At 40.9% G+C, this 25,206-nt stretch overlaps 1 protein-coding gene and 1 pseudogene across 3 annotated transcripts in view; one reads left to right on the top strand and one right to left on the bottom strand.

The window, feature by feature from the left end:
• LOC134039102 (uncharacterized) overlaps nt 1-25,206 on the top strand; it is a 267,969-nt pseudogene that overhangs the window by 87,943 nt on the left and 154,820 nt on the right.
• The window catches only part of pi4kaa (phosphatidylinositol 4-kinase, catalytic, alpha a), a 178,345-nt gene that overhangs the window by 79,389 nt on the left and 73,750 nt on the right, over nt 1-25,206 (bottom strand). For all 3 annotated transcript variants that reach the window (XM_062484623.1, XM_062484625.1, XM_062484626.1), the window contains exons 19-29: nt 24,242-24,292; nt 24,020-24,128; nt 23,746-23,882; nt 23,481-23,614; nt 23,291-23,373; nt 23,105-23,175; nt 22,879-23,003; nt 13,756-13,837; nt 13,586-13,669; nt 13,396-13,485; nt 1,709-1,828 (exon numbers count right to left, since the gene is read on the bottom strand). In XM_062484623.1, the coding sequence (XP_062340607.1) occupies nt 1,709-1,828; nt 13,396-13,485; nt 13,586-13,669; nt 13,756-13,837; nt 22,879-23,003; nt 23,105-23,175; nt 23,291-23,373; nt 23,481-23,614; nt 23,746-23,882; nt 24,020-24,128; nt 24,242-24,292 (1,086 nt within the window). The remainder of the gene's footprint in view (nt 1-1,708; nt 1,829-13,395; nt 13,486-13,585; nt 13,670-13,755; nt 13,838-22,878; nt 23,004-23,104; nt 23,176-23,290; nt 23,374-23,480; nt 23,615-23,745; nt 23,883-24,019; nt 24,129-24,241; nt 24,293-25,206) is intronic.

Raw genomic sequence — 25,206 nt, 5'->3', positions numbered from 1 at the left:
TAACCTGCAGAGCCGGTCCTTCCTACAGGCGACATAAGCAGCCGCACCCTAACCCTTGGGCGGAATGAAGAGGGGGGCGGCAGTTTCCCCATTAATGAACCCTCCCGCACAACCTGCAGAGGGCGCCAACCGCGCCACGTCATATCTCCGTGTTGCATTTGGGTGGGCGGCCTGGGGGGTGGGGGGGGTGGTGGTGCTGTTGATACATCTCGCCTAGGGCGCCGAATGTGTGACCGGCACTGCTAACCTGCAACGTGTGAAATCCTTTAGCGAATACATTTTACTGAATGATTGAAGGGCTAGATAACGAACGTTCTAACTAAATAATCACAGACTAACGACACAGATTGGCAAATTAATTTTGCAACCTTAACCTTTTAGCTCTGTGCAAGAAGCTCCCTCTAGCGATCATTACGTATCAGTAACAATGTCCCTGTCTGAAGACTCCGGGGTTTTTTAACCCTGGTATAATAGGGTAAAACCGGCTTGGCGGTTCTAGTGCTTACGGGCACTAGCCTGCCTTACCTGTTCGCAAGCTGCACATTTTAAATCACCTTAAAAAATAGTTTTTCGTCGCATCCAAACATCTTTACATGCTTCAGTGCATGTCCTTGGGTCTAGAGCAATACATTTATCATATTTCAATTTCAAACAATACTTATGACTAGTGGTGGGCATAGATTAATTTTTTAAATCTAGATTAATCTCACTGTAATCTTGGCGTTAATCTATATTAAAATGGCTCATTTGAATTCCGCCGAAGGCATTCAGAATATGTGTGCTACCCAAATAATGACTAAAAGTAGCTAAGTCTTTGAGAACGGGTTTCTCAAGCCAGGTGGCGCATTAGACCAGGGGCTCATCTCCTGTTTCCAAAATGCATCACAAACTGCTTGAGAAAGCTATGATAATTGGTGATGAAAATAAATTATGTTCAATAAAATGTACTTGTGTTTATTAGATTAGTTAGCTTGGCTGATAGGGCTGTGCTGACGGGCTTGCCTCGGTTGCACTCAAACATAGTAGTTTGACGACGTCCACTTAGTACTGCTAGTTTATGTACCATTAGTATAGATAATCCACATATTTAAATTTTAGGTCCCTATATGTTTATTGTATGCACCTTCCTGCCAAAGCAAATTCCTTGTCTGTGCAAACTTTCATGGCGAATAAATCCCATTCTGATTCTGATTCTGACTCTTCCCCTGCGCTACATCAGTGCTTGGCCCGGCATCTTCCGCAGTAGCTAAGGGATGCTTTGCGTTTATGTGGTATTTGAGACTGGAAGAACTCCTACAGTAAACTAATTCTGCATAGCACAAGGTGCAAACAACCTTAGTCTTGTTGAGGTTTCCATTGGGAAGCTTCTTAAAAATACATTTTCCCTGAAGCAAACCAGGCGGCTTCATAGCTGCATCCATGTTAGCACGTCACGTTTGATGTGATAATTTCATACACAAGGCATACACACAGGTTCGAGACTAGTTCTCGCCCCCAACAGTGCAATTCGGCTAGGTATACATCTGCGCTAAAATATCAAGGTGAAAGTCATCACAGCTTGCGTAGTATAGACCCAGCTCCCAAAACAAATAGATTAGAATAGATTAACGCCGATAACGGGCCACCACTACTTATGACGCAATTGAACCACACACACAGATTCCTGGAATAATTCTTAGATAGTTGCATTTTGTGTTTCCATGCCTACCCCCAGAGTAGTGCTCTGCCTGTTGTAGCCAGCGAAGTGTAGAATGCTCTCAGTAGCCATGGCCAGGCCAGTGTGCTGGGACAGACCCGACACCCAGTTTTGATGTTTATTCAGGTACTCCTTAAAACAAAAGCATGTCAGGGTGGAAAGAATTGTTCAACCAACTGTGGAGGAAATGGGATTTCCTATGTTCTTATGTTAATCACAATCAGTAGATCAGATATCACCTTATCATCTGTTCATATAATCCATCCTATTATTCACTTACATATATATGTGTTCCAGTTCCAGTTCTATGATGTAGTATCTGCCTGCCTATAACAAAGATCACCTTTTTGGCTGTGTATGTTATTTGTTATATCCTCTGACCTTCATGCTTCAGAGAGACGTTTATGAAGGTAAATTAGGGTCAGAAGCGCAGGACAGATTTTTATCTTCAAAACCCGACTTTCAAATGCACAGAAAGAGCACATAACAACCCAATCCATAACTAGCACTTTAGACTAGAATTTATTATTTGTTTGATGTGACCCAAATTCGGCAATGAAACACTGCCAAAAAATGAGCTTGCACAACTGAAAGGCATAAGCATATAAAAAAATTATGTGCTTTTTAAAAAACGGGTTTTGAAAATATATCTGTTCTACACTTTTGAAAATTGGGTAAAAAATAATAAATCTGTCCTGCGCTTTTAAAATCAGGTTTCGAAGATGGAAAAAAATCGATGCTTTTGAAAACTGTGTTTCAATGAATAAAATCTTAATTCTGCGCTAACATTTGCAGTTTTCCATTTGCAAATATTTCTGACCCTAATTTACCTTCATAGACTTTAATAGTACCACTGTGTCTGAAGTAAGGCTGAATCCCAATACTCTGTCTTACCCCTACCCCTAGCCCTTTGTTTACCCCTAGCCCTTGACCCTCGAAACTGAGGGGTAAGGGCTATATACCCCTATGAAATGAGACGTCACTTGGTTATGGTTACGTCATCTAACACGTATCGATGTCTCCAAAGCAAGTAGTGTTATGCACTGATATCAAACGAAATTCGCTGCTAAAGGAGTTTTGTTAACCCTTGTGTTATCTTCGGGTCATTCTGACCCATCAGTCATTGGGACCCACAGTCGTATTGCGAAAACTTTACCGCAAAACAAAAACAAAAAAACAAAGTGAATCATTTTCTTTTAACCATTGGGCTGTCTCAGACCCCCCACATTGCGAAGGTTAAAAGAAAATTATTTTTATTTGTTTTTGTATTGGGTAAAATTGTGTAAACACAACGATGGTTCGTTATGAACCTTTGGGTCATGTGACCCGGAGGCAGCACAAGGGTTAAAACTGTAGACATGCTAGTCAGAGAATTGCTGGACTGTTGTGCAAATCAGCAATGTAACGTTAGCGTATAACTAGCGATTTTTAAAAACGAACAAGAACAAGGTTGCAAATATATATGTACAGATATGTAAGAACATGACAAACACCTGCCAGACAGTGGATCATTTCACAAATCTGATGTAGAACATTCAAAACAACTATAACTAGAGAGGGTACAATTTCTGGGGAAATTGTAGGGTGTGCTTGCGTAGGTTGCAGAGGGGTCCGTTTTTAAAGGGGTGATTGACTGTTTTTTGGGGGTATTTCACACTGTTCCTTAAGGTCTCCAAATAGGGTATGTAACATTGGTTGGGCTGAAAATGGCCCGGGTGCTCTTCTATGCCCCCTGATACATCCAGTGAAATTTTCCCGGGAAAAAACGCTAGGTTTTCTTCTTTTATGGTATGGTCATGAATATATAGATGAGCTGCGCGCTGATTGGTTGGTTTACAACGAGTGAAGAAAAGACGCAACACAGCCAACAGCACTCACTGAAACATCAAAGGTGGAGACTTGAAATAAAAACGTACAAATAAATCTATTTTGTCTACACAACAGTGTTTTCAACAGATTGACTAGATATCATTTGAAATAATTACGTTAGTTGTTTCCACTTCTGTTGTCGAATCAAACAGGATCGCCTTATGTGGGTAACGTTAGCACTACAGCTTAGCAAACAAACTATCGTGATTCAACTCAGCTTCAGTTAGCTCTAGCTATCTTGCTGAAAAATAGATCTGGACAAACATGCATCTTGAATTGTAGATTTACATGACAACACAGGTTATTTATTTGAATGAAACACAGTCAGGAACATGAAATAACGTTAGCCCCATTGCCAATAAACTAGGCTAAATCATCACACATTCTACCTATGCTCTTGCGTTAGCAAGCTAAACTAGTTTACATCCCTACAGTCAAGGTTTTTTCGCTATCTAGCTGTTTTTGCATTCCTTGCAAATCAGCATTAATAAATAGGGATATTTCCATAGATAAACATCAGCCATGCCTGTCTAGTGTCTTGTTCTTTGGGAAGATGGTGAAAAGTGTCAGGATTCCCAGTACAGCCTGGAACACTGCATTTACGGCGCACTTGTGACGTCACAAGTTGCACTGTTTCAAAAGCTAGCGTTTTCAAGTTGCTGTTTCAAAATAGTAGTGAGAAGTGAAATTTTGATAGGAAAGAGGTTTCAATGGACTTTGAGGTTCACTGTATGTCTATTTTACACACCAAACTGTAATTTTTCAACTATGACAAGGTAAAATCGGTTTTGCAATCAATCGCCCCTTTAATGTCATTTTTACAACTGATATTTCTGTATATTTTATATAAAAATACATACTTACTATTTATAAAGATTACATAGATTTAAAAGCATGATTTTTGTGCTGCTCATTGTAAAAATCGGTGTAAAAATTGACCTAATCTCTATGACTTAAACGTCCTAAAGTTTTTCCCTTCTCGTGATATTTTCAGGCATTTAGCCGACTCATATTGCATTCATTCATTAATTAAAAACCCCCTTTGAAGATTATTATAACAACAACGTTACCAGAAGTAGCTATCTCAGATGGAATCGCGATTCAAACAGTACCATTTGTTAACTGAAAATATGCCCCCAAAAATGTAAATAAGCTTGACATTTATTTAGTGGAAAATCGCTCATTCATAAAAATCTCACTGGTAGCGATCATTGTCAGTAACAACGCAAAATGCGTTATAGCCCTGTGTGGAGAAGCTGCCCCGGTAAATTGTACTACTACAGTACAATACTAGACTACTGCTGTGTTCGTCTTGGTAGCGATTGCGTTGGTTGAATAATTTAATTTAATTTAATTTAATTAATAATTTAATAATTTTCATGACAGATTGACAAAGTTTAGGCTGTGGCAATGAAGTTCAAGTTAGTAGTCAGATAGTTCTACCTATTGAAAGACTTTTGATTTAAGTAAGGGGAGTGCCGAACATGTTCTGTCGCCGTTTGACTTCCTAAACAGCTGTGGAGATGTTTTTTCAAATCGTTTACGTGTAATCTAATGTCTTAATAAATCCTACAACGAAAATGTATTTGTGAGGAATATTTGTTTTAACGATTGAAAACAGATGCATCATAGGCCGCTGTAGTATGTGTTGCCCGGGCTTCAGTGAAATAGTAGACAACGCCAGTAGTTGGGAATAACTCACAACCGAGAGTACTTGTGTAGTTGGTACTTTACTGTACACGGAGCAAACCGGCCGACCGCACCGGAGACATGCAGGAACAAAGCAGACACAGGAAACACACATGGCGCATGCGCCAATACAGTTAACAATAACATGCCAGCAGACTGGCGCTACTGTTTCCGAAAGTAGATGTACTTCCTTATATCATCTTAAATTGTACATTACACTTCACAATTGTGTTTCATATCACAAAGTAAAATGAGTAAATAGTTATCACCCTGGCCTCTTTGCTTGTGGCGTTTCTGCAGCTGCCTTGCAGTAAAGGTATAGTTAGCCTAGCTATCTCCCAGAAGTTAACGAGCTGCTGAACTAATGTTCTGCTAGAGGTAGTCACGCCTGTTTTTGTGACGTTAGTGACGTATAATGTCACGTCAGTGACTGTGGATAGCAAGTTAGCCACCGTTAGCTTCACTTTTTTTTCCACTGAATTTCAACTTAAACCGTGCAACGGAACGTACATAAAAATACAAGGAACGCAATCGCTACCAAGACGAACCTCTTGACACCAACGTTGTCTATGTAGTCCAAATATTGAGGCATCCTTAGGGGTGCGAAAATAAAAAATAATAATAACTAGAGAGGGTACAATTTCTGGGGAAATTGTAGGGTGTGCTCGCTAGCGTCGGTTGCAGGTGGGTCCGTCCCCTTAAGTTTTTTCCCATCTAGTGATATTTAAGCATTTAGCCTACTCAAGAACCCCCTTTGAAACAAGCGAACCCCCTTTGAAACAAGCTACTGTAACAACGTTGTCACTGGCGGTATTTCAGATGGAATCGCGATTCAAACAGTACCATCTGCTAACTGAAAATATGCCCCCAAAAACGTAAATAAGCTTTAAATATATTTAGGGAGAAATGGCTAATTCAAAATAAGGCTAGCAAAATTTCAGAGAATGTTTCTTTTGACATAAGTTTAGGCTGTGGCACTGAATCCAGCGACGCACCACACAAGCTTGAGTTTAAATACATTCTTTAATGTGACATTACTTACTGTACATGCAAGTCTTGATTTGCTTAAATGTACATGTATGATGCTGCTAGTACACCACGGCACGATACGATACTCGTTGTGCAACAGCACATCTATGCACGTTGTATCCATGCGTTGTTGCTAACGTAACAACGTTGTCACCTGCAGTATTTCAGATGGAATCGCGATTCAAAGAGTACCATCTGCTAACTGAAAATATGCCCCCAACAACGTAAATAAGCTTTACATCTATAAAGTTTAGGCTGTGGCACTGAAGCCAGCGACGCACCACACAAGCTTGAGTTTAAACTTTACATACATTCTTTAATGTGACATTACTTACTGTACATGCAAGTCTTGATTTGCTTAAATGTACATGTATGATGCTGCTAGTAGTAGCACACCACGGCACGATATGATACTGCAACAGCAGATCAATCCATGCGTCGTTGCTAACGTGTGCTGACGTAGCTAGCACTGAGTACCCTTCATTGACTAAAGGCACTTTTTTCCACGAAAATGTTGTAACCTCCTAAACCGTGCAACGGAACGTAAATAAAAATACAAGCAACGCAATCGCAGACAACACAAACCTTTTGACACTGGCATTGTCTATGTAGCGCAAATATTGAGGGACTAGAAAAGTTGGGTGTGCCATTTCCAAATTCGCAAATATTGAGGGACTAGAAAAGTTGGGTGTGCCATTTCCTGAAGAAAATGTGTGTGTTTGCTGAAAGCAGTTGAAACGATTTTGTTTTGATGGCTTGAATAATGAAGGTTTTACAAAGATTTTAAAGAGGTATGTGCTTTCAAAACAAAATGGTGAGAAAAAGTATTAAAAGTATATCTGTCATTGTTATGCATTGCGATATTTTCTTACTGTTGAAAAAGGAGTGATGAAAAGAGTATCGTACTGACTAATACATTTTTAAGCGTTAAAAGTATTAAAGAATGAAAGACTGAGAAACAGAAAAGTTTGAATTTTGAAAAATGAGTTATCATAGCAGACAAAAGTATGTCAGCAGTATGAAGGTAAAAACAAAATGGTGAGACAAAGTGTTAAAAGTATATCTGTCATTGTTATGCCTTGCAATATTTTCTTACTGTTGAAAAATGAGAAAAAAGAGTGATGAAAAGGGTATCTTTTCTAATTTCATAAATGTTAAAGTGTTATGTTAGAGCTCAATGCTCTTAAGATGCTCTCTAGTCACCCCCATCACCCTGTGCGTCTCCCCAGTCAACACTTTGGAGTCCTTCCGCTTCCTGGGCACTATCCTCTCCCAGGACTTCAAGTGGGAACTGAACATTAGCTCCCTCACCAAGAAAGCACAACTGAGGATGTACTTCCTACGGCAGCTGAAGAAATTCAACCTGCCAAAGACAATGATGGTGCACTTCTACACAGCCATCATTGAGTCCATCCTCACCTCCTCCATCACCATCTGGTACACTTTTGCCACTGCCAAGGACAAGAGCAGACTGCAGCGTATCATCCGTACTGCTGAGAAGGTGATTAGCTGCAATCTGCCTACCCCCGAGGGCCTGCACACCTCGAGGACCCTGAGGCGAGCGAGGAAGATTGTGGCCGACTGCTCCCAGCCTGGACACACTGTTTCAGCCACTCCCCTCTGGCAGAAGGCTGTGGTCCATCAGGACCAAAACCTCACACCACACAAACAGTTTCTTCCCATCCACTGCTGGCCTCTTCAACAAGGTCAAGGACTCACACTGACTTGACCACTTATCACTTTGTCTGCACAAGACACCTTGCCATATTGCACTATGTTGCCCTATTTGTACTATAGCCATTTTATATTTTATCCATCCATCCATCCATCATCTTCCGCTTGTCCGGGGGTCGGGTCGCGGGGGCAGCAACCTAAGCAGGGAGGCCCAGACTTTCCTCTCCCCGGCCACTTCCACCAGCTCTTCCTGGGGGACCCCGAGGCGTTCCCAGGCCAGCCGAGAGACATAGTCCCTCCAGCGTGTCCTGGGTCTTCCCAGGGGCCTCTTCCCAGTGGGACGTGCCCAGAACACCTCACCAGGGAGGCGTCCAGGAGGCATCCTTATCAGATGCCCGAGCCACCTCAACTGGCCCCTCTCGACGCTGAGGAGCAGCGGTTCTACTCTGAGCCCCTCCCGGATGACCGAGCTTCTCACCCTATCTCTAAGGGAGAGCCCGCACACTCTGCGGAGAAAACTCATTTCGGCCGCTTGTATTCGCGATCTTTTATATTTTATTTTATTCTAAATCTTTTACATTTTTAGCCCCTTAGTATTAGTTAGACTTCGTTCTTCACAACTTTGTCATGCCCCAAAATTTACATTTAGCCGCCCTCTGGTTTTCTGGTCCAGGAACATAAACAGAGGTCGTGTAGAACTCCAACACTTTTTTTAGCTAACTGCGGCCTGCTCGTTACTTCCACAGGAATTACAAGAAAGTTCATAAGTTTTTAAGATATTGAAAATGGAGCGCCGTAAATGCAGTGTTCCAGGCTGTACCGGGAATCCTGACACTTTTCACCATCTTCCCAAAGAACAAGACACTAGACAGGCATGGCTGATGTTTATCTATGGGAATATCCCTATTAAGTACAACGCTAAAGTATTAATTTGCTCGGACCATGTCATCGAGGAGAGTTTTGAAAACCTGGGACAATGTAAAGCAGGATTTGCTATGAAGCTGTTGCTGAAAAGAGGTGCTGTTCCGACCTTCGGTTCATCACAACCGCAAGCTGTATGATGTTGTCGCGCTAACAGTTATTAGCAATGCTAACGTAACCTGCCTGTATCTAGCATCGGTAGAATGTGTGATGATTTAGTTTATTGGCAATGGGGCTAACGTTATTTCTTGTTCCTGACTGTGTTTCATTCAAATAAATAACCTGTGTTGTCATGTAAATCTACAATTCAAGAAGCATGTTTGTCCAGATCAGTTTTTCAGCAAGATAGCTAGAGCTAACCGAAGCTGAGTTGAATCACGAGTTTGTTTGCTAAGCTGTAGGTAGTGCTAACGTTACCCACCTAAGTCGATCCTGTTTGCTTGCACAGGGATCTTCTACGCTTGAGCTACGTTATAAACAAACGTCTGCCATGCCCGTCGAGTCAATGTTAGCTAGACTCTAGCTCATCTGCTTTTTATTAACGCTGATTTGCAAGGAATGCAAGAACAACTAGATAGCGAAAACACCTAGAGTAGGCATGTAAACTAGTTTAGCTAGCTAACGTAAGAGCATAGGTAATGTGTGATGATTTAGTTTATTGACAATGAATGGGGCTAACGCGTTATTTCATGTTCCTGACTGTGTTTCATTCGAATAAATAACCCGTACATGTAAATCTACAATTCACGATGAATGTTTGTCCAGATCTTTGGCAGGTTATTTTTTATCTAGCTAACTGAAGCTGAGACTCGGCTCCAGAACGAATTAAATGGGTGGGAATTGTTTTTCACAAGGGGGGGGGGGGGGGGCACACATTTACAAAGCATGTATTAGAGTCAAAATAAGAGCAGACCTACATATTCTGCAGGAAAGTGTAGCCATCTTGATATTTAATTTATAGCCAATGCCAGTATTTCTTATTTATACTTTAACAAAATTATGTTTTGAGGTGGCACAGCATTCCATTTGCCCCCCCTTGGGGCCGATCCTGTCTACAGTACAAGGGAATTGTGTACTGAATGTAGAGAACAGAAATTGAAACTTAAGTATCGATCTTATCACGCCAGTATCAATCAATAGGCTACTGATACCAACGTTGGTATCGATACTATCGGTCTTGAGATCGATTCGCCCACCCCCTATGCTGTACCATCTCGCTGAGGATCGTGAACACATTTTCATTGATGTCTGTGTCAGTCAGGGCCGATATCATTGCTATAATTTCAGAGAAGCTCTCAATATGATGTAAAAAAAAAAGTGAATTGGCAGTTGCCTCCATCTCTTCAGCTACCGACAACATTTTGACCACTCTAGCATGCAATATTTTATTCATTGAATCAGCACTAGGTGCTGCCATCTTGAATGAGTCAAAAGCAGTCGATTCAAGTTGAACCACCAATCAGAGGCTTTAACCCGCCCCCTGACTTGGTGACGGCGGACGAAGGATTTATTTTGCTGCAGCAAGTTACACCGTGGATAAATGTGAGGATAAATAAATAAATAAATGTAAGGATGAATAAATAAATGTAAGTATAAATAAATAAATGTGAACACATTAAAACGTAAATATATATATATATACACACAAATACATGTAACATTTGTATATTTAGTGTCTCATTTAATTTGTAATTTATATATTTTGTATGTCAATTAGGCATTTCATTATATAATTAGTCATTTATTTAAGCTTTGTGTTATATAATTATTTATTTATCCAAGTATTTATTTCTTTAGTTTTGGCCCCTATAATCCTCCATATCTAAGGGACACGGGGGAAAATAAATACTGCATGCCTGTGATCTTCAGGCACTCGGGTGGCACTGCATAAAAACAGGCATGATTCTGTAATGGAAATCATTGCATGGCCTCAGAAACACCTCCAGAACTCATTGTCTGTAAACACAGTTTGCCGTGCCATCCACAAATGCAGGTTAAAGCTCTATCATGCAAAGAAGAACCCACATGTGAACATGATCCAGAAACACTGCCATCTTCTCTGGGCTAAAGCTAATTTAAAATGGACTGAGGCAAAGTGGGAAAACTTCTGTGGTCAGACAAATTGAAATTATTTTTGGAAACCTTGAATGCTGCGTCCTCTGGACTAAAGAGGAGAGGAACCACCCTGCTTGTTATCAGTGCTCAGTTCAAAAGCCTGCATTTATGATGGTATGGTATTAGTGCCTATAGAATGGTCATCTGGAAAGGCAACATCAGTTGCTGAAAGGTAAGGAGAGGAGTCAGATGGCTTAGCGGTTAGACATCTTTTTCTGGTAAGGCCTTGCATATTTTAGGAAGACAATGTTAAACCACATCCTGCATCTGTTACAACAGCATGGCTTCGTAATAGAAGAGTCCGGGTGCTGAACTGGCCTGCCTGCAGTCCAGACCTCTCACCAGTTGAAAACATTTGGTGGATCATGAAACAAAAAATATGACAAAGAAGGCCCAGGACCGTTAAGCAGCAAGAATCCTGTATCAGACACAAAGGGGACAACATTCCTCTACCACAACTCCAGCAACCGGTCTCCTCAGTTCCCAGACAGATACAGACTTAAAAGAAGAGGGGGATGCTACACAGTGGTGAACATGGCCTTGTCCAAACTTTTTTGAGACGTGTTGCTGACATCAAATTCAAAATTACCTTATTTTTTCCTTAAAATTGTACATTTCATCAGTTTAAACTAGTGCTGTCAGTTAAACACGTTATTAACGGCGTTAACGCAAACCCATTTAACGGCGTAATTTTTTTAATTGCGAGATTAATGTTCTTTTTGGCTTAGCAAACTTTGTAGTTTTTTTCACATGCTGTTGCAACAACTACTGACGTTAGAAAAACTACAACACCACACCGGATCTAGCTAGACCGGAAACAAAACAACAGGCACGCCGCACACACTTGTTTGGGCTTGCGAGCCGGCTAAAGAGTAGTAGGCTAACGTTACGTTTTGAGTGGATGGCGAGCGCGAGACGCCAAAATGGATGCCAATAAGATTCTGAATGGAACGTTTACTTTTAAAAAGTTGACAAATGGTTCCATTGACAAGACCAAAGTGATGGTGTGTTTTGTCGTTGTGAAGTGAGCTATCATCACAGCACGTCCAGTCTGAAATACCACTTGATGGCCAAGCACACAGCTGATGCGAATTATCCGCCCCCTCGTCAAAGGCAGGCGATTGCAATGTTGTTTTCAATAAAAAAACTATCACTATAAACTTAACTATGACATTAATGCAATTAATCGCGATTAAATATTTTTAAAGTTTGACAGCACTAGTTTAAACCTTTGACATATTTTATATGTTCTATTGTGAATAACATAATGGGTTTATGAGATTTGTAAATCATTGTATTCCGTTTTTTATTTTACACTTTTTTGGAATTGGGGTTGTACAATTACAGTTATTTTGCTGCTGCTCATCAACAAAAACAGAGCTTGCCAAAGATTGTCACTAGTCAATAGATTGGATTTTTGTAGCTAGGGAAGGTGAAAAGTCGCAAAATCGAATGACAGTCACTAAATTGGCAACTAAATTGGCCTGTCACCATGCAACTTAACTTGTGCAATGCATACCTCTATTCCTGCAACATGATTGGCATTTGGCAGTTTGTGATTTGTTCATGATTCAAGTTTATTAAACTGAACATAAGCGAACATTTGTTATATTTCTATGGAGGAAAATAATACCGCAATAATTGGGTGTGCTCAAGCCTTCGGCGAGAGCACACCCAATTGCACCTTTGTTCTCTCACATATATATTTATTATTATTATTTATTTTTGCCCCCCTAAATCTTTGTCAATATTTGGCCTACATAGACAACCTAGGTGTCAAAAGTTTCGTCTTGGTAGCGATTGAGTTGCTTGTATTTTTATTCACGTTCCGTTGCATGGTTTAGGCTCAAGTTAAGTTTTTGTGGCGAAAAGTGAAGCTAACGGTGGCTAATTTGCTAGCCACAGTCACTGACGTTACTAACGTCACTACGTCACTAACGTCACGAAAACACACGTGACTACCTGTAGCAGAACATTCGTTTCGCATCTGTTAACTTGGGGGATAGCTAGGCTACTAGTAACTATAGCTTTACTGCAAGGCAGCTGCAGAAACGCCACAAGCAAAGAGGCCAGGGTGATAACTATTTACTCATTTTACTTTGTGATGTGAAACACAATTGTGAAATGTAATGTACAATATTAGCTGATATTATTAAGGAAGTAGGCCCACATCTACTTTCGGAAACGGTAGTCTACTATTTCACTGAAGCATTAGCATGACATTAGCCTCTGTTGCCCGGGCAACACATAGCTACTACAGTGGTCTATGATGCATCTGTTTTCAATCGTTAAAATAAACATTCCTCTCTAGTTATTATTGTTTTATAGCCCACCCTCACAAGGAATTACAATTGAGTAGATGGCAAGAATGATACACGGGTGGATGTTTATGAGGATGCTACCTGTAGGTGGGACTTGGTGACAGACGGGGCCCATTTCATGGCCTCTTTCAGGATCTCCCCACAGCGAGCGGCAAAGTCCTTCACGATACTCTACAACCACAGTAAACAAAGCTGAACAACTACTAATTTTCAAGATTAGAACTTAGCTTCAGAAGCCCATTTGAAACCTTTCACAAGTGGAATCTCTTACCTCTCTAGCCTCATAGGTGTCAGGGACCGTGATCCTGTGAGGGGTGTCTGGGATGTCGTAGAAGGGTTGGTCCTTATGGATGTCCTGAGAAGGTAATATTAACAATGTAGCATTGTACCAGACACTCATAAGTCAATGTGTGGCTGTTATTTAATATGTACAGTACACACTGCACTAAGGGAGAGAGAGAGAGTCTGTAGGATGTCCAGCATGGTCTTCAGCACACGACCGCTCCACAGCAGGTGAGGGAAACTAGGTGTGGGGGAAGAAAGGATGATCAGTCTCTTTTGTGTAAGTGGGGGTGTGTGAGTACATACACTGGGGGGTAAAAGTTTGGAATAATGTATTTTTTGCTCTTAAGGTAAGAAGGTAAGGTGTATGTTTATTCACCAAAGTGACATTCAACTGATCACAAAGTATAGTCAGGACATTACAGATGTGATGTACCTTAACACCACCAACACTATTGAAAAAAAGTTATTTTTATAAAAATAGTAAGGCCCCATTTCCAGCTATCATCAATCCCAAAACTCTTATCCTAGAGTAATCATTCAAAATGCCTAATTTGGTACTACTAAAACACTTCCCGTTATGAAAAACCAAGTTGCAAGTTATTTGTTTTGTTAAATTAAGCTTAACATTGTTTTAGTGTTTGTTTTTGAGTTTCCATAGTATGCAATAAAAAAAAGGGGCTATTGTCGGCATTCCGTATTGCCCGCAAGAAGCTGAAAAGCTTCTTTTTTTTCTTGCATATTACATAAGTTTAAGTGTTGAAGAAGCCACTCAATATAATAAACAACATGTTTAGGATCACTAAATACTCATCATTTATTCTTGTCTATCTAAGCTTCCAATTGGGTTGTGGGCACGTCATGCGTGATGTGATTTGCAGCCGGTTTTTCCCTAGGCTATTAATGCTAGTGCAGTGGTACTAGCTGTAATGTTTCGTATGTAGGCTGTGTTTGTCTGTACAAAGTACGATCCCATCCCCCCTCCTAATCAAGTAGTGAATTGGAAGATTTGGTCCAGAGTCAAGTCCCCTTAAATATAATGTTTCACAAGTACTAAACAGAATTAATAGGCTAATCTCAGGCATTGCATTATACACAGAATTAATATTTCTTTGTTTTACCTGGTAAACCGTGAATACATCTTTCAGGCTGTTTTCGGAAGATGCAATTTGCACAAACAAGTTACTGGGTGTTAAAACACACATCTAGGATAAGTCGAGAAAGCAGGATCCTGGAATTTGATCGAGTGCGAATATTGTTTTCTTTTTATTTTCTTCACTGTGGTAAAATAACCGGCGCTCAACGCTCCTAATGATTAACACAAAACACTCACACCTCTCGAAGTGTGAACATTTTTTTATCTTCGCATTTGATCAAATTCCAGGACTCTGCTTTCTTGACTTCTCCTATATATATGTTTTGTCACCCAGTATTTTTAAATTTTCAAAATCACACCGGAAAAGCTAGTTTAAGGCAATTTTTCTCATGTTTCTGTTTAATTTCTGACAGTTGCGCATTCTGCCATTTTGGCCCCTGCCTTTCAAGGCAGTGATTCACTTTCTATCAGCAGATAGAAAAGTCTGTCATTCAAACAAAGGTTATTTAGCCTAAATAATAGAGGTGCAACGGATCGCAAAACTCTCGATCCGATCCGAAGTTTAGAGTCACGGATCAGAAAATGTTTTGGTTCAGAAAGAAATGTGAAAAATATAGCTGCTCTTCATTTATTTTAATTGTATTATTGATAATAATCATCATGCGACTTAAATGATGCATTAGCCTTTTCAAGTTCTTCCGCTCCTCTGCCAGCCATGACTGTCACTGCACTGTCTTATTAGCTTTTTTACTACACGAGCATCGCAGATTAATTCGTTGTGATTCATACATGCCCTGTTCACGACACAAAACTTTTTTTGCTGAGACTAGCTCGCTCTGTTGTTGGTCTGTCCATATGCGCGTAGGTCCTTATGCATGTGGTCGCATCAGATTTGCACTTATTAATAATCAAATTAACCTTTAGCGCTTCAGACGAAAACACAGCACGCATCTGTGAAGTTTATCTTTTCACTGCAACTCCTACCCACGAGATTTAGGTAATTAACAGTAACAGGCGGTAAAACTGTATTATTGTGGTTAAACTTTGTATTTGTATTTATTTATTTCAAGACAGGGACAGTGCACAATAAAACATTAATCTTATACAACAAGAGAATATGCATTGTGCCAGGTTCTAGCAGATTGCTATTTTCCACATGTAGTCCCTGGGCAGGTTAATGGAATGGTACATAGCAAAATTAGTATAGGAAAAAAAAGAGAAAAAAAGTAAAATGACAGAACAAGGCCAACTAGAGAGGGTACAATTTCTGGGGAAATTGTAGGGTGTGCTTGCTTGCGTCGGTTGCACAGGGGTCCGTTTTTTAATGACATTTTTACAACTGATATTTCTGTATATTTTATATAAAAATGCATAGGGGCTACTTATTATTTATAAAGATTACATAGATTCTGCTCATTTACAACTCAAAATACGAGTGAAGTGTAGAATGAAATATGATGTCTTCTCATTTCCCCTGCAAGAGGCAGCCTCATAGCTGAATCAAAACGAATACATTTGGCAGACCGGTGTAAAAATTGACCTAATCTCTATGACTTAAACGTCCTTTCAAGTTTTCCCTTCTCGTGATATTTTCAGGCATTTAGCCTACTCATATTGCATTCATTCATTAATAAAGAACCCCCTTTGAAGATTATTCTACGACGTTACCGGCAGTAGAAGATGGAATCGCGATTCAAAGAGTACCATCTGCTAACTGAAAATATGCCCCCAAAAACGTAAATAAGCTTGACATTTATTTAGTGGAAAATCGCTCATTCATAAAAAGCTCACTGGTAGCGATCATTGTCAGTAACAACACAAAATGCGATATAGCCCTGCGTGGAGAAGCTGCCCCGGTAAATTTTACTACTACAGTACAGTACTAGACTACTGCTGTGTTTGTCTTGGTAGCGATTGCGTTGGTTGAATTCGATGTAACGTTCCGTTGTACGGTTTAGGCTGAAATTAATTATTTTCATTAAGAGATTGACAAAGTTTAGGCTGTGGCAATGAAGTTCAGGTTAGTCAGATAGTTTCACCTATTGAAAGACTTTTGATTTAAGTAAGGGGAGTGCCGATCATGTTCTGTCGCCGTTTGACTTCCTAAACAGCTGTGTATGTTTTTGTAGTGTGTCTCGCGTAGGCTACAGCATTGCAGTGAGCAACACTGGTTTGAAACCACAGGTAATGATAATTTCACCAACAAATCGTTTACTTGTAATGTCATAATAAATCCTACAACGAAAATGTATTTGTGAGGAATGTTTATTTTAACGATTGAAAACAGATGCATCATAGACCACTGTAGTAGCTATGTGTTGCCCGGGCAACAGAGGCTAATGTCATGCTAATGCTTCAGTGAAATAGTAGACTACCGTTTCCGAAAGTAGATGTGGGCCTACTTCCTTAATAATATCAGCTAATATTGTACATTACATTTCACAATTGTGTTTCACATCACAAAGTAAAATGAGTAAATAGTTATCATCCTGGCCTCTTTGCTTGTGGCGTTTATGCAGCTGCCGTGCAGTAAAGCTATAGTTAGCCTAGCTTTCCCCCAAGTTAACAGATGCGAAAGAATGTTCTGCTACAGGTAGTCACGCGTGTTTTCGTGACGTTAGTGACGTAGTGACGTTAGTAACGTCAGTGACTGTGGCTAGCAAATTAGCCACCGTTAGCTTCACTTTTCGCCTTTTTTTAAACCATGCAACGGAACGTAAATAAAAATACAAGCAACTCAATCGCTACCAAGACGAAACTTTTGACACCTAGGTTATCTATGTAGGACAAATATTGACAAAGATTTAGGGGGGCAAAAATAAATAATAATAATAAATATATGTGAGAGAACAAAGGTTGTGCTCTCGCCGAAGGCTTGAGCACACCCAATTAGCACTAACCTGCTCCAGAGCAGGCTAACGTAAGTGTAGCTGGATAAGCTTGCCACACCCCCGGAAAATAACATGGCAGCTCCCTTTTTGAGAGACCCAGTTGACCAAGGAGCTATATTCTAGTTTGATTACCTTTCCATACCAATAGAGTTCTTCGCGATCGCCAAGATCCTTTATTTCACACGGATGAGTTCTTGTTTGAGCGATATCGATTCAGCCGACAAGGACTCATTTATTTGCAAGACCTTCTCGGGCCGTAACATATCGTATCACACACCGCAGCAAGCTCTATGCTTTATTATGAGCTTATGCTTATGTGAATATGTAACGCTATGTTTTAGGAAATGTCTTGTCTTATCTGGGAAACGTCATATCGATTCCTTTTTATGTCTTGACGTGAAGAAATTGACAATAAAGCTACTTGAAACTTTAACTGTGCTTCAGACTCTCTGCATAGCCTTTAGGTTTTTTGCGTCAGGTACATTTTTATACAGTATAGGCGATGCAGAAAACATGGGCAAAGCCGCAGCATGCGTTGCTGTAAGAAAAGTGTACTTGGCGCTTAACCAGCTGATGAATCAATTCATCATATTCCCTACTATGTCCCAGTCAATGAAATCAAAGAGGGATTTAGACATAGGCCTACATGCATATACACATATATAGTACATGATATAAGCGCTTTCAGTACATATATCCTCATAAGTGTCTATGAATTCGTATCAATTAGATACTCTTTGGCCTTGTTTTTATCTACTTATTCTGAAAGAGTTGAGATCATTATTTTCGCTAGCAAGATCTCATTCGATTATTAATTTCCATTAAGCCTACTGCCAGCAGGCACATTTAAAGAAATGTGATCTGATTGATTGGGGTAATGAGGCACTTAAGATGAGCCTATACATTTTCCCAAAACTTACGCATTTAGCGTATCGTCAATTCTTTGCCAAGCTGCTTGTCTTGCTCTGGCAGCGGTGGCGGTGTTTGACTTAGCCATGATAATATGCTTATTGTCTTCGTAGAGACTCATTATAATAGTTTGCTCGGATGGCGAGAATATCACCGCTCTCTCTTTCGTCTTTTCCGCCATCATCCCGTTAGAAAATCACGGTTTTGGTGATCGACCTTTCCTGCCTTTTGAAGTAGGACGTGCAATTTCCCTGATAAATTTAGCCTGATTGAAATTAACCACATGATTTGGATGCGGATTAGCAGTTGACAAACCGATATTTGCTGTTCTCAATCAGCTCGCTAATGTTACCGGGCTAAAGGGACAATTGATTAACTTAGCTTCAACCCTTACGACGAACGGGGCCTTGGTCTCGGGGCTGCCATTGACTCCCATTGCAGGAACATAATAATAATACCACCAATAACAATAGGGTCCTCCTACCGGAGGAACCCTAACAAAAGGTATCCTAGCAGCTTCGCTGCTTGGCCCCTAATAATAAAACTAACGAAAACAATAGGTGGCCTAGCAGCTTCGCTGCTTGGACACCAATGAGCAGCAACAAATGTACAGCCAAAAGCAGCCAAAAGTATTGGCAGTGACACACATTTTGTGTTTGCAAAGTTTTCTGCTTCAGATGTTGTGGTGTTGATTCACATTATTACTCAATTATTGTGTAGAGTGATCAGTTGGATTTTAAATAAAAGATTCATTGGCCCCCCCAAAATGAAATTGATCACAAAAAAACACATTCTACTGTTTTGGGGCCCTGGCATAAAATAACTGTCATCTTATCAGCACATGTGAAAGTGAAATAGTTATAGTCAGGTGAAATCTGATTGGATTTTAAGAGCATATTGATTGTTGTAAAAGAGGTATGATATCGTAAAAAATATAATAAACTGCCCCAGCTGCAACAAACGCAAGCACACTTCACAATTTCCCCAGACACTGTACCCTCTCTAGTTCACAAACTATTAGGCAAAGTTATTGACTTACTATCATTACGTTTGCTTTCTGGTATTGTCACTGTTAAATGATACCATTAGCACTAGAGTAGGTGGTTGTCGAAATTCAAAATTCATATATTATGTGGATTAAACAGACTACTATTGTATAGGGAGGATAAATAATAATCCTATCCAGTTGTTACTGACCTCTTGCTACTAAATACTTTGCAATGTTTACATTGAAATAGTTTCATTGTTGAGTAAATTCATACTGAAGCATTTGAATAGCTGTTTTGCACCTCTTTGGAAGAAATCTGGAAAAGAATATCTGTAACGTATTGCTCATTTGTATACACAACACTTGACCAGTCTAAATAGGTTGTAATGTAGGTACTTATGCAAGGTAATTAGGCTAATTGAACAGGCAATAATATGTAGGAGGAAAATGTAATTAGCTGGTGAAGACATTAAGAGTTAGTGATTTTGAATATATTGGTGATTTATTACATTTGTGGGAAGTTACTATAATTTTGAAAGATGGAGACTTTCACCTTCCCGCAAACAATCCTTGCAAATGTATTAGTTATTACGTTTGCGGAACATGATGTACTACGTTTGCGGTAGGCAACTGCTATTACGTTTGCAGGAAACATATTACGTTTGTGGAATTATTACATTAAAAGCTGAAGATTTGTATTACGTTTGGGTTTTATTACTGTAGCACAGTCCACAGACAAAGCACGGTACCATCACACCTTCTCCTACCCCCGACAAGGAAAGGGTCTTCCCCCTTTGTCCTTCTCCCAGAGGAGAAGCTTCAAAGCTTCTGACCCAACATGGGGTCAGATACAGAGGCCACACGGCCCACAGTATCAGACAAAGGATTTACAAGGAAGAACTTTCTTATGTGGATTTACAAACATTCTCAAGGACTACATGGCTCATGGACACTATTTCAATGACAGTAGTTGATGTGTTATAATGTGTGTTTTTCCCATTTACTTAGAACGTTGTTTAATTGAGGTTTGATTATAACTTCCCTTCAAGTATAGTTAAGTCAGCCAATCTTGATATCAAAATGATTGTACCATACTAACAAAACCATTTACGAATGTTGTATTGTTATATTCTGAAGTTTGAGCATTCCATGGACAGTTGAAATAACGGAACTCAAAAGGTACAGCTACTTCACACCTAGGCAGATCTCAGGACGACGCCCAGGTGGGGGGAAACTGACCAATGAAAGAGGTCACCATCACGGGGACCCCCCCTTGTTCTTTGGAGTATAAAACCCCCAAACGTACAATCACCCTCGCTTGTTCGTAGGAATTAAACTGAAGTGAACGCGTCATTTCTAAACTATTCCTCTCAACCTGCAAATTCACTGAGCGCCCGGAACTTTGGCCAAAGATTCCGTTGTTCTATTTTCGTTGGACGATAACGAAACCATTGACTCTACCCTTCTTCAAACCGACAAAAGTAACTACGATTTGCAATATTTCTTACCTGTGACATATTGGCATGTTGTGATTAAATTGTTGATGTTTGATTGTATCTTACAAATGAGTTAGCTTAACCCTTGCTAAGTCAGTTGCCCTTGCTCGTCCATTGTTACCACAAAGGCCTACCTGTCCCTCTCTACCCCTCTCTCTCTCTCCCTCCCCCCTTTACACGCGCTCTACACAGCCATTGTGTTGCTCGCCCTCATTTGCATCCAGCCACTGTACTACTCTGACTAACCCATAACTTATCTGGTATTTGTTCATTATAATTACATTCTCCTAAATAAATCATTGTGTATAATATTCGCGTATCACTCACGTTATCTGATCTGCTCTACTTTCATAGAATTCACGACTTAAGATTAGACTGATTATTACGAAGGCTATTATTTAAATATTATTCAATAAGGTTTCCTCTATCCCTTTAACAATAAGAGGTGGTGCCCCCCCCAAGAACTACATACTTTATTATAAATTAAGTATTGCTAATCTTAAACGAGCAAACCCCGCTACATTACGTTTGTGGGAAGTTGTCTAATAACAGGCCTTATGTGAAGAATTGCAAATAAAAAGCCACTTTTGAACAGAAAGAAACAATTCTAATTGTAACAGTACTCGTCGTTATCATCTGCCGCTTGTCCAGGGATCGGGTCGCGGGGGCAGCAACCTAAGCAGGGAGGCCTAGACTTCCCTCTCCCCGGCCACTTCTACCAGCTCTTCTTGGGGGACCCCGAGGCGTTCCCAGGCCAGCCGAGAGACATAGTCCCTCCAGCGTGTCCTGGGTCTTCCCCGGGGCCTCTTCCCAGTGGGACGTGCCCAGAACCCCTCACCAGGGAGGCGTCCAGGAGGCATCCTGATCAGATGCCCGAGCTACCTCAACTGGCCCCTCTCAACGCGGAGGAGCAGCGGTTCTACTCTGAGCCCCTCCCGGATGACCGAGCTTCTCACCCTATCTAAGGGAGAGCCCGGACACCCTGCGGAGAAAACTCATTTCGGCCGCTTGTATTCGCGATCTCGTTCTTTCGGTCACTACCCACAGTTCGTGACCATAGGTGAGGGTAGGAACGTAGATCGACTGGTAAATAGAGAGCTTCGCCTTTTGACTCTTGAGCCCACATCACTGCGGACGCCGCACCGATCCGCCTGTTGATCTCGCGCTCCGTTCTTCCCTCACTCGTGAACAAGACCCCGAGATACTTGAACTCCTCCGCTTGGGTCAAGATCTCCTCCCCGACCCGGAGATTGCACTCCACCCTTTTCCGGTCGATAACCATGGCCTCAGATTTGGAGGTGCTGATTCCCATCCCAGCCGCTTCGCATTCGGTTGCGAACCGCTCCAGTGAGAGCTGAAGGTCACGGCCCGATGAAGTCATCAGGACCACATCATCCGCAAAAAGCAGCGACCCGATCCTGAGGTCCCCAAACCGGACCCCCTCAACGCCCTGGCTGCGCCTAGAAATTCTGTCCATATAAGTTATGAACAGAATCTGTGACAAAGGGCAGCCCTGGCGGAGTCCAACCCTCACCGGGAACAAGTTCGACTTACTGCCGGCAATGCGGACCAAACTCTGGCACTGGTCGTACAGGGACCGAACAGCCCCGATCAGGGAATCCGGTACCCCCCGGTACCCCGAGGGAAACGGTCGAACGCCTTTTCCAAATCCACAAAACATGTGGATGTGTACTGTTACATTGTAACAGTACTTTTTCACATTATTAATGTCCTGACTATACATTGTGATCAGTTGAATGGCACTTGGATGGCACTTGAATAGATAAAAGTACCAATTTCTTTTCCATAACAGCAACATCTGTGCATTATTACAACTTTTGCTATGTGTGTGTGTGTGTGTATGCATGTACGCGTGTGGTTGGGCCCTCATTGCTCTCTCACGTTTCTGCCAGACCGGAGAGGTATTTGTCCGCAACTCTGCGGATCCTCTTGTGGATGTGGTTAAAATTAACCAATAGGAACTGAGCGTGACGTTCCAACTCCTCCTCGTGGGCTTTGGTCTTGGCCTGCGGGGAGAACAGCAACAGACTGAGAAGATGAGACACATGGATATTGATCTATTAAAATGCTGACCGTATGCTTGTTTTTCCCTTTTACCAGCCCATACCTTCTCAGCCATCATCTGCAGGAAGACGTCAAAGACCTTGTCGCCAACTGCAATCACACACTGCATCATACCTGTAAAGAACAATAAAGAGAAGGAGAATGTACAGTGTATGTTAATAATGTAGTTGGTCCTCTGAGACTGATCACCAAAGAAGTGTGAAAGGCTGCTTCCTGCCTACCAACATACCAGACTTGTCTTTCTGTATGGCCCTGTCCTCAAAGTAGCGGAACATGACCTGGAACCGGTCTGAATCCAGGGAACGCTGCATCCTGGGAGTTGGACATCAGAGGTGGATAAAATGGATAGATGGAATATGGGTAACTGTGGACAAGAAGTGTGCATGGCCATGTCAGAGAGTGAGTGAGATGGTCCTAACCTCATGTACTCCAGTCTGTAGACTGACAAAAGATAAGTGGACATGGCAAAGTCTAGCTTGTTGATAAGAGCGGACACATCTGGGGTGGGGTCCAGAAGGTTGATGATGGTGCTCCTCAGGTCATTCAGCTCAGCCTGAAATACAACCGCAGGATGTCAGCTGGGACAATGTATGTGTATGTTTAAACCGGAGTGACAATATGAGTTTTCAGGACAAATTTGTATTTTAACATCAGCAGGGATAATGTGCGTGTGTGAGTCAGTACCGGAGTGACAGTGTCATTCTTTAGGGCAGAGTTGTACTGTAGCTCAGAGCGTAGAGGTTCTCCGCTCGGAAAAGTAAGCAGGGGGGACTTGGTAGCAATCTCACACACTCCCTCGTACCACTCCTCTGGCCACAAACCTACACACGCACATCAAAAACAAAATAAATGAATGAACACTTTTAAAGGCGCCAACTCCTACATGTTCAAAAAGGTTGACAATACATAACATTGATCTGAGAATTGTTAAGATATTGATGCGAGGTCTGATGCCCACCTGAGCCCTCCACAGCAAAGCCCATGACCACGGAATACAGCCAGAAGTCTCTGAACAGTTTCTGCAGCCGAGGCTTGGCCTCCTTGATGGCTGGCAAGCGCTTGGTCAGCTAGGAAAAACAGATGAGAAAGATAGTTGTTTATGAAGGTTTTTGACATATCAAGATGCTTATTACATTTAATGTTGACAATGTACAAAAAACTTATATGAAATGGTATTTACCACAGCAATAACAGGTATGAGCACACCAAGGTTTCCAGCACTACTTGATGCCTGGAAGAAAAAAAGTTAAATATTCTATGTACATTTACATTTATGCATTTAGCAGATGCTTTTATCCAAAGCGACTTCCAAGAGAGAGCTTTACAAAAGAGCATAGGTCACTGATCATAACAACGAGATAGACCCAAACATTGCGAGCAGACAAAACATGAAGCACACATTGTGGAAAACCAAATAAGTGCCAAAGGGAAGAACCATAAGAGCATGCAGTTAAACAAGTTACAATTGAACAACATGAAACTCCCCACAAGAGTGCACCTGTAGAAAAAACAATCAACAGTAAAATATTTCACAGCGAGTACAAGAATTTGAAACGGTTACAACTATCCAACAAGAGCAACAAGTCTCTCAATACGAGTCATTGTGATCCTGGAGGAAACTAACATCAGGTCCAGCCAAGCATTCCTAAGTGCCATTGTACTCCCGGAACAAGTGCTATGTACAGTGGTTTCAGAAGGTATTTATAGCCCTTTACTTTTGCATTGTATATTTTATTGTAAATGGAGAAAAATGCCATCTCAGACCATTAACCTACACTTAATTACCCTAAATGAGTAAAATATTTGTCTCATAAGACCAGATAATCTTTTTCCATATTCTCTCTTCTTCTTTTAAATGCTTTTAAATGTTGTTGGGCATTTAGACTTTACTCAAGAGTACAGTTGCAAAATACCAGGAATTTTTTGAGTTGGAAACTTTGCAAGACAATATTTGGAAATACTATGGCATGTTCAGGATTATTCCTGAACATTCAAATAGTTTAAGAAATTAAGGGGGAATTTTGGGAACTTAATGGGGAATATTCAGGGGTTAGCAATAATTAGTTCGAAATTAACGAAGAATGAATGGGAAATTTTGCACATGTCGTATTTCCCATGTTATATGCAGACAAATACAAACCGTTT

Source organism: Osmerus eperlanus, chromosome 18, assembly GCF_963692335.1.
Source record: "Osmerus eperlanus chromosome 18, fOsmEpe2.1, whole genome shotgun sequence".
Classification (NCBI taxonomy): domain Eukaryota; kingdom Metazoa; phylum Chordata; class Actinopteri; order Osmeriformes; family Osmeridae; genus Osmerus; species Osmerus eperlanus.
The sequence above is the reverse complement of the archived record's forward strand: the minus strand, read 5'-3'. Positions and strand labels throughout refer to the sequence as shown.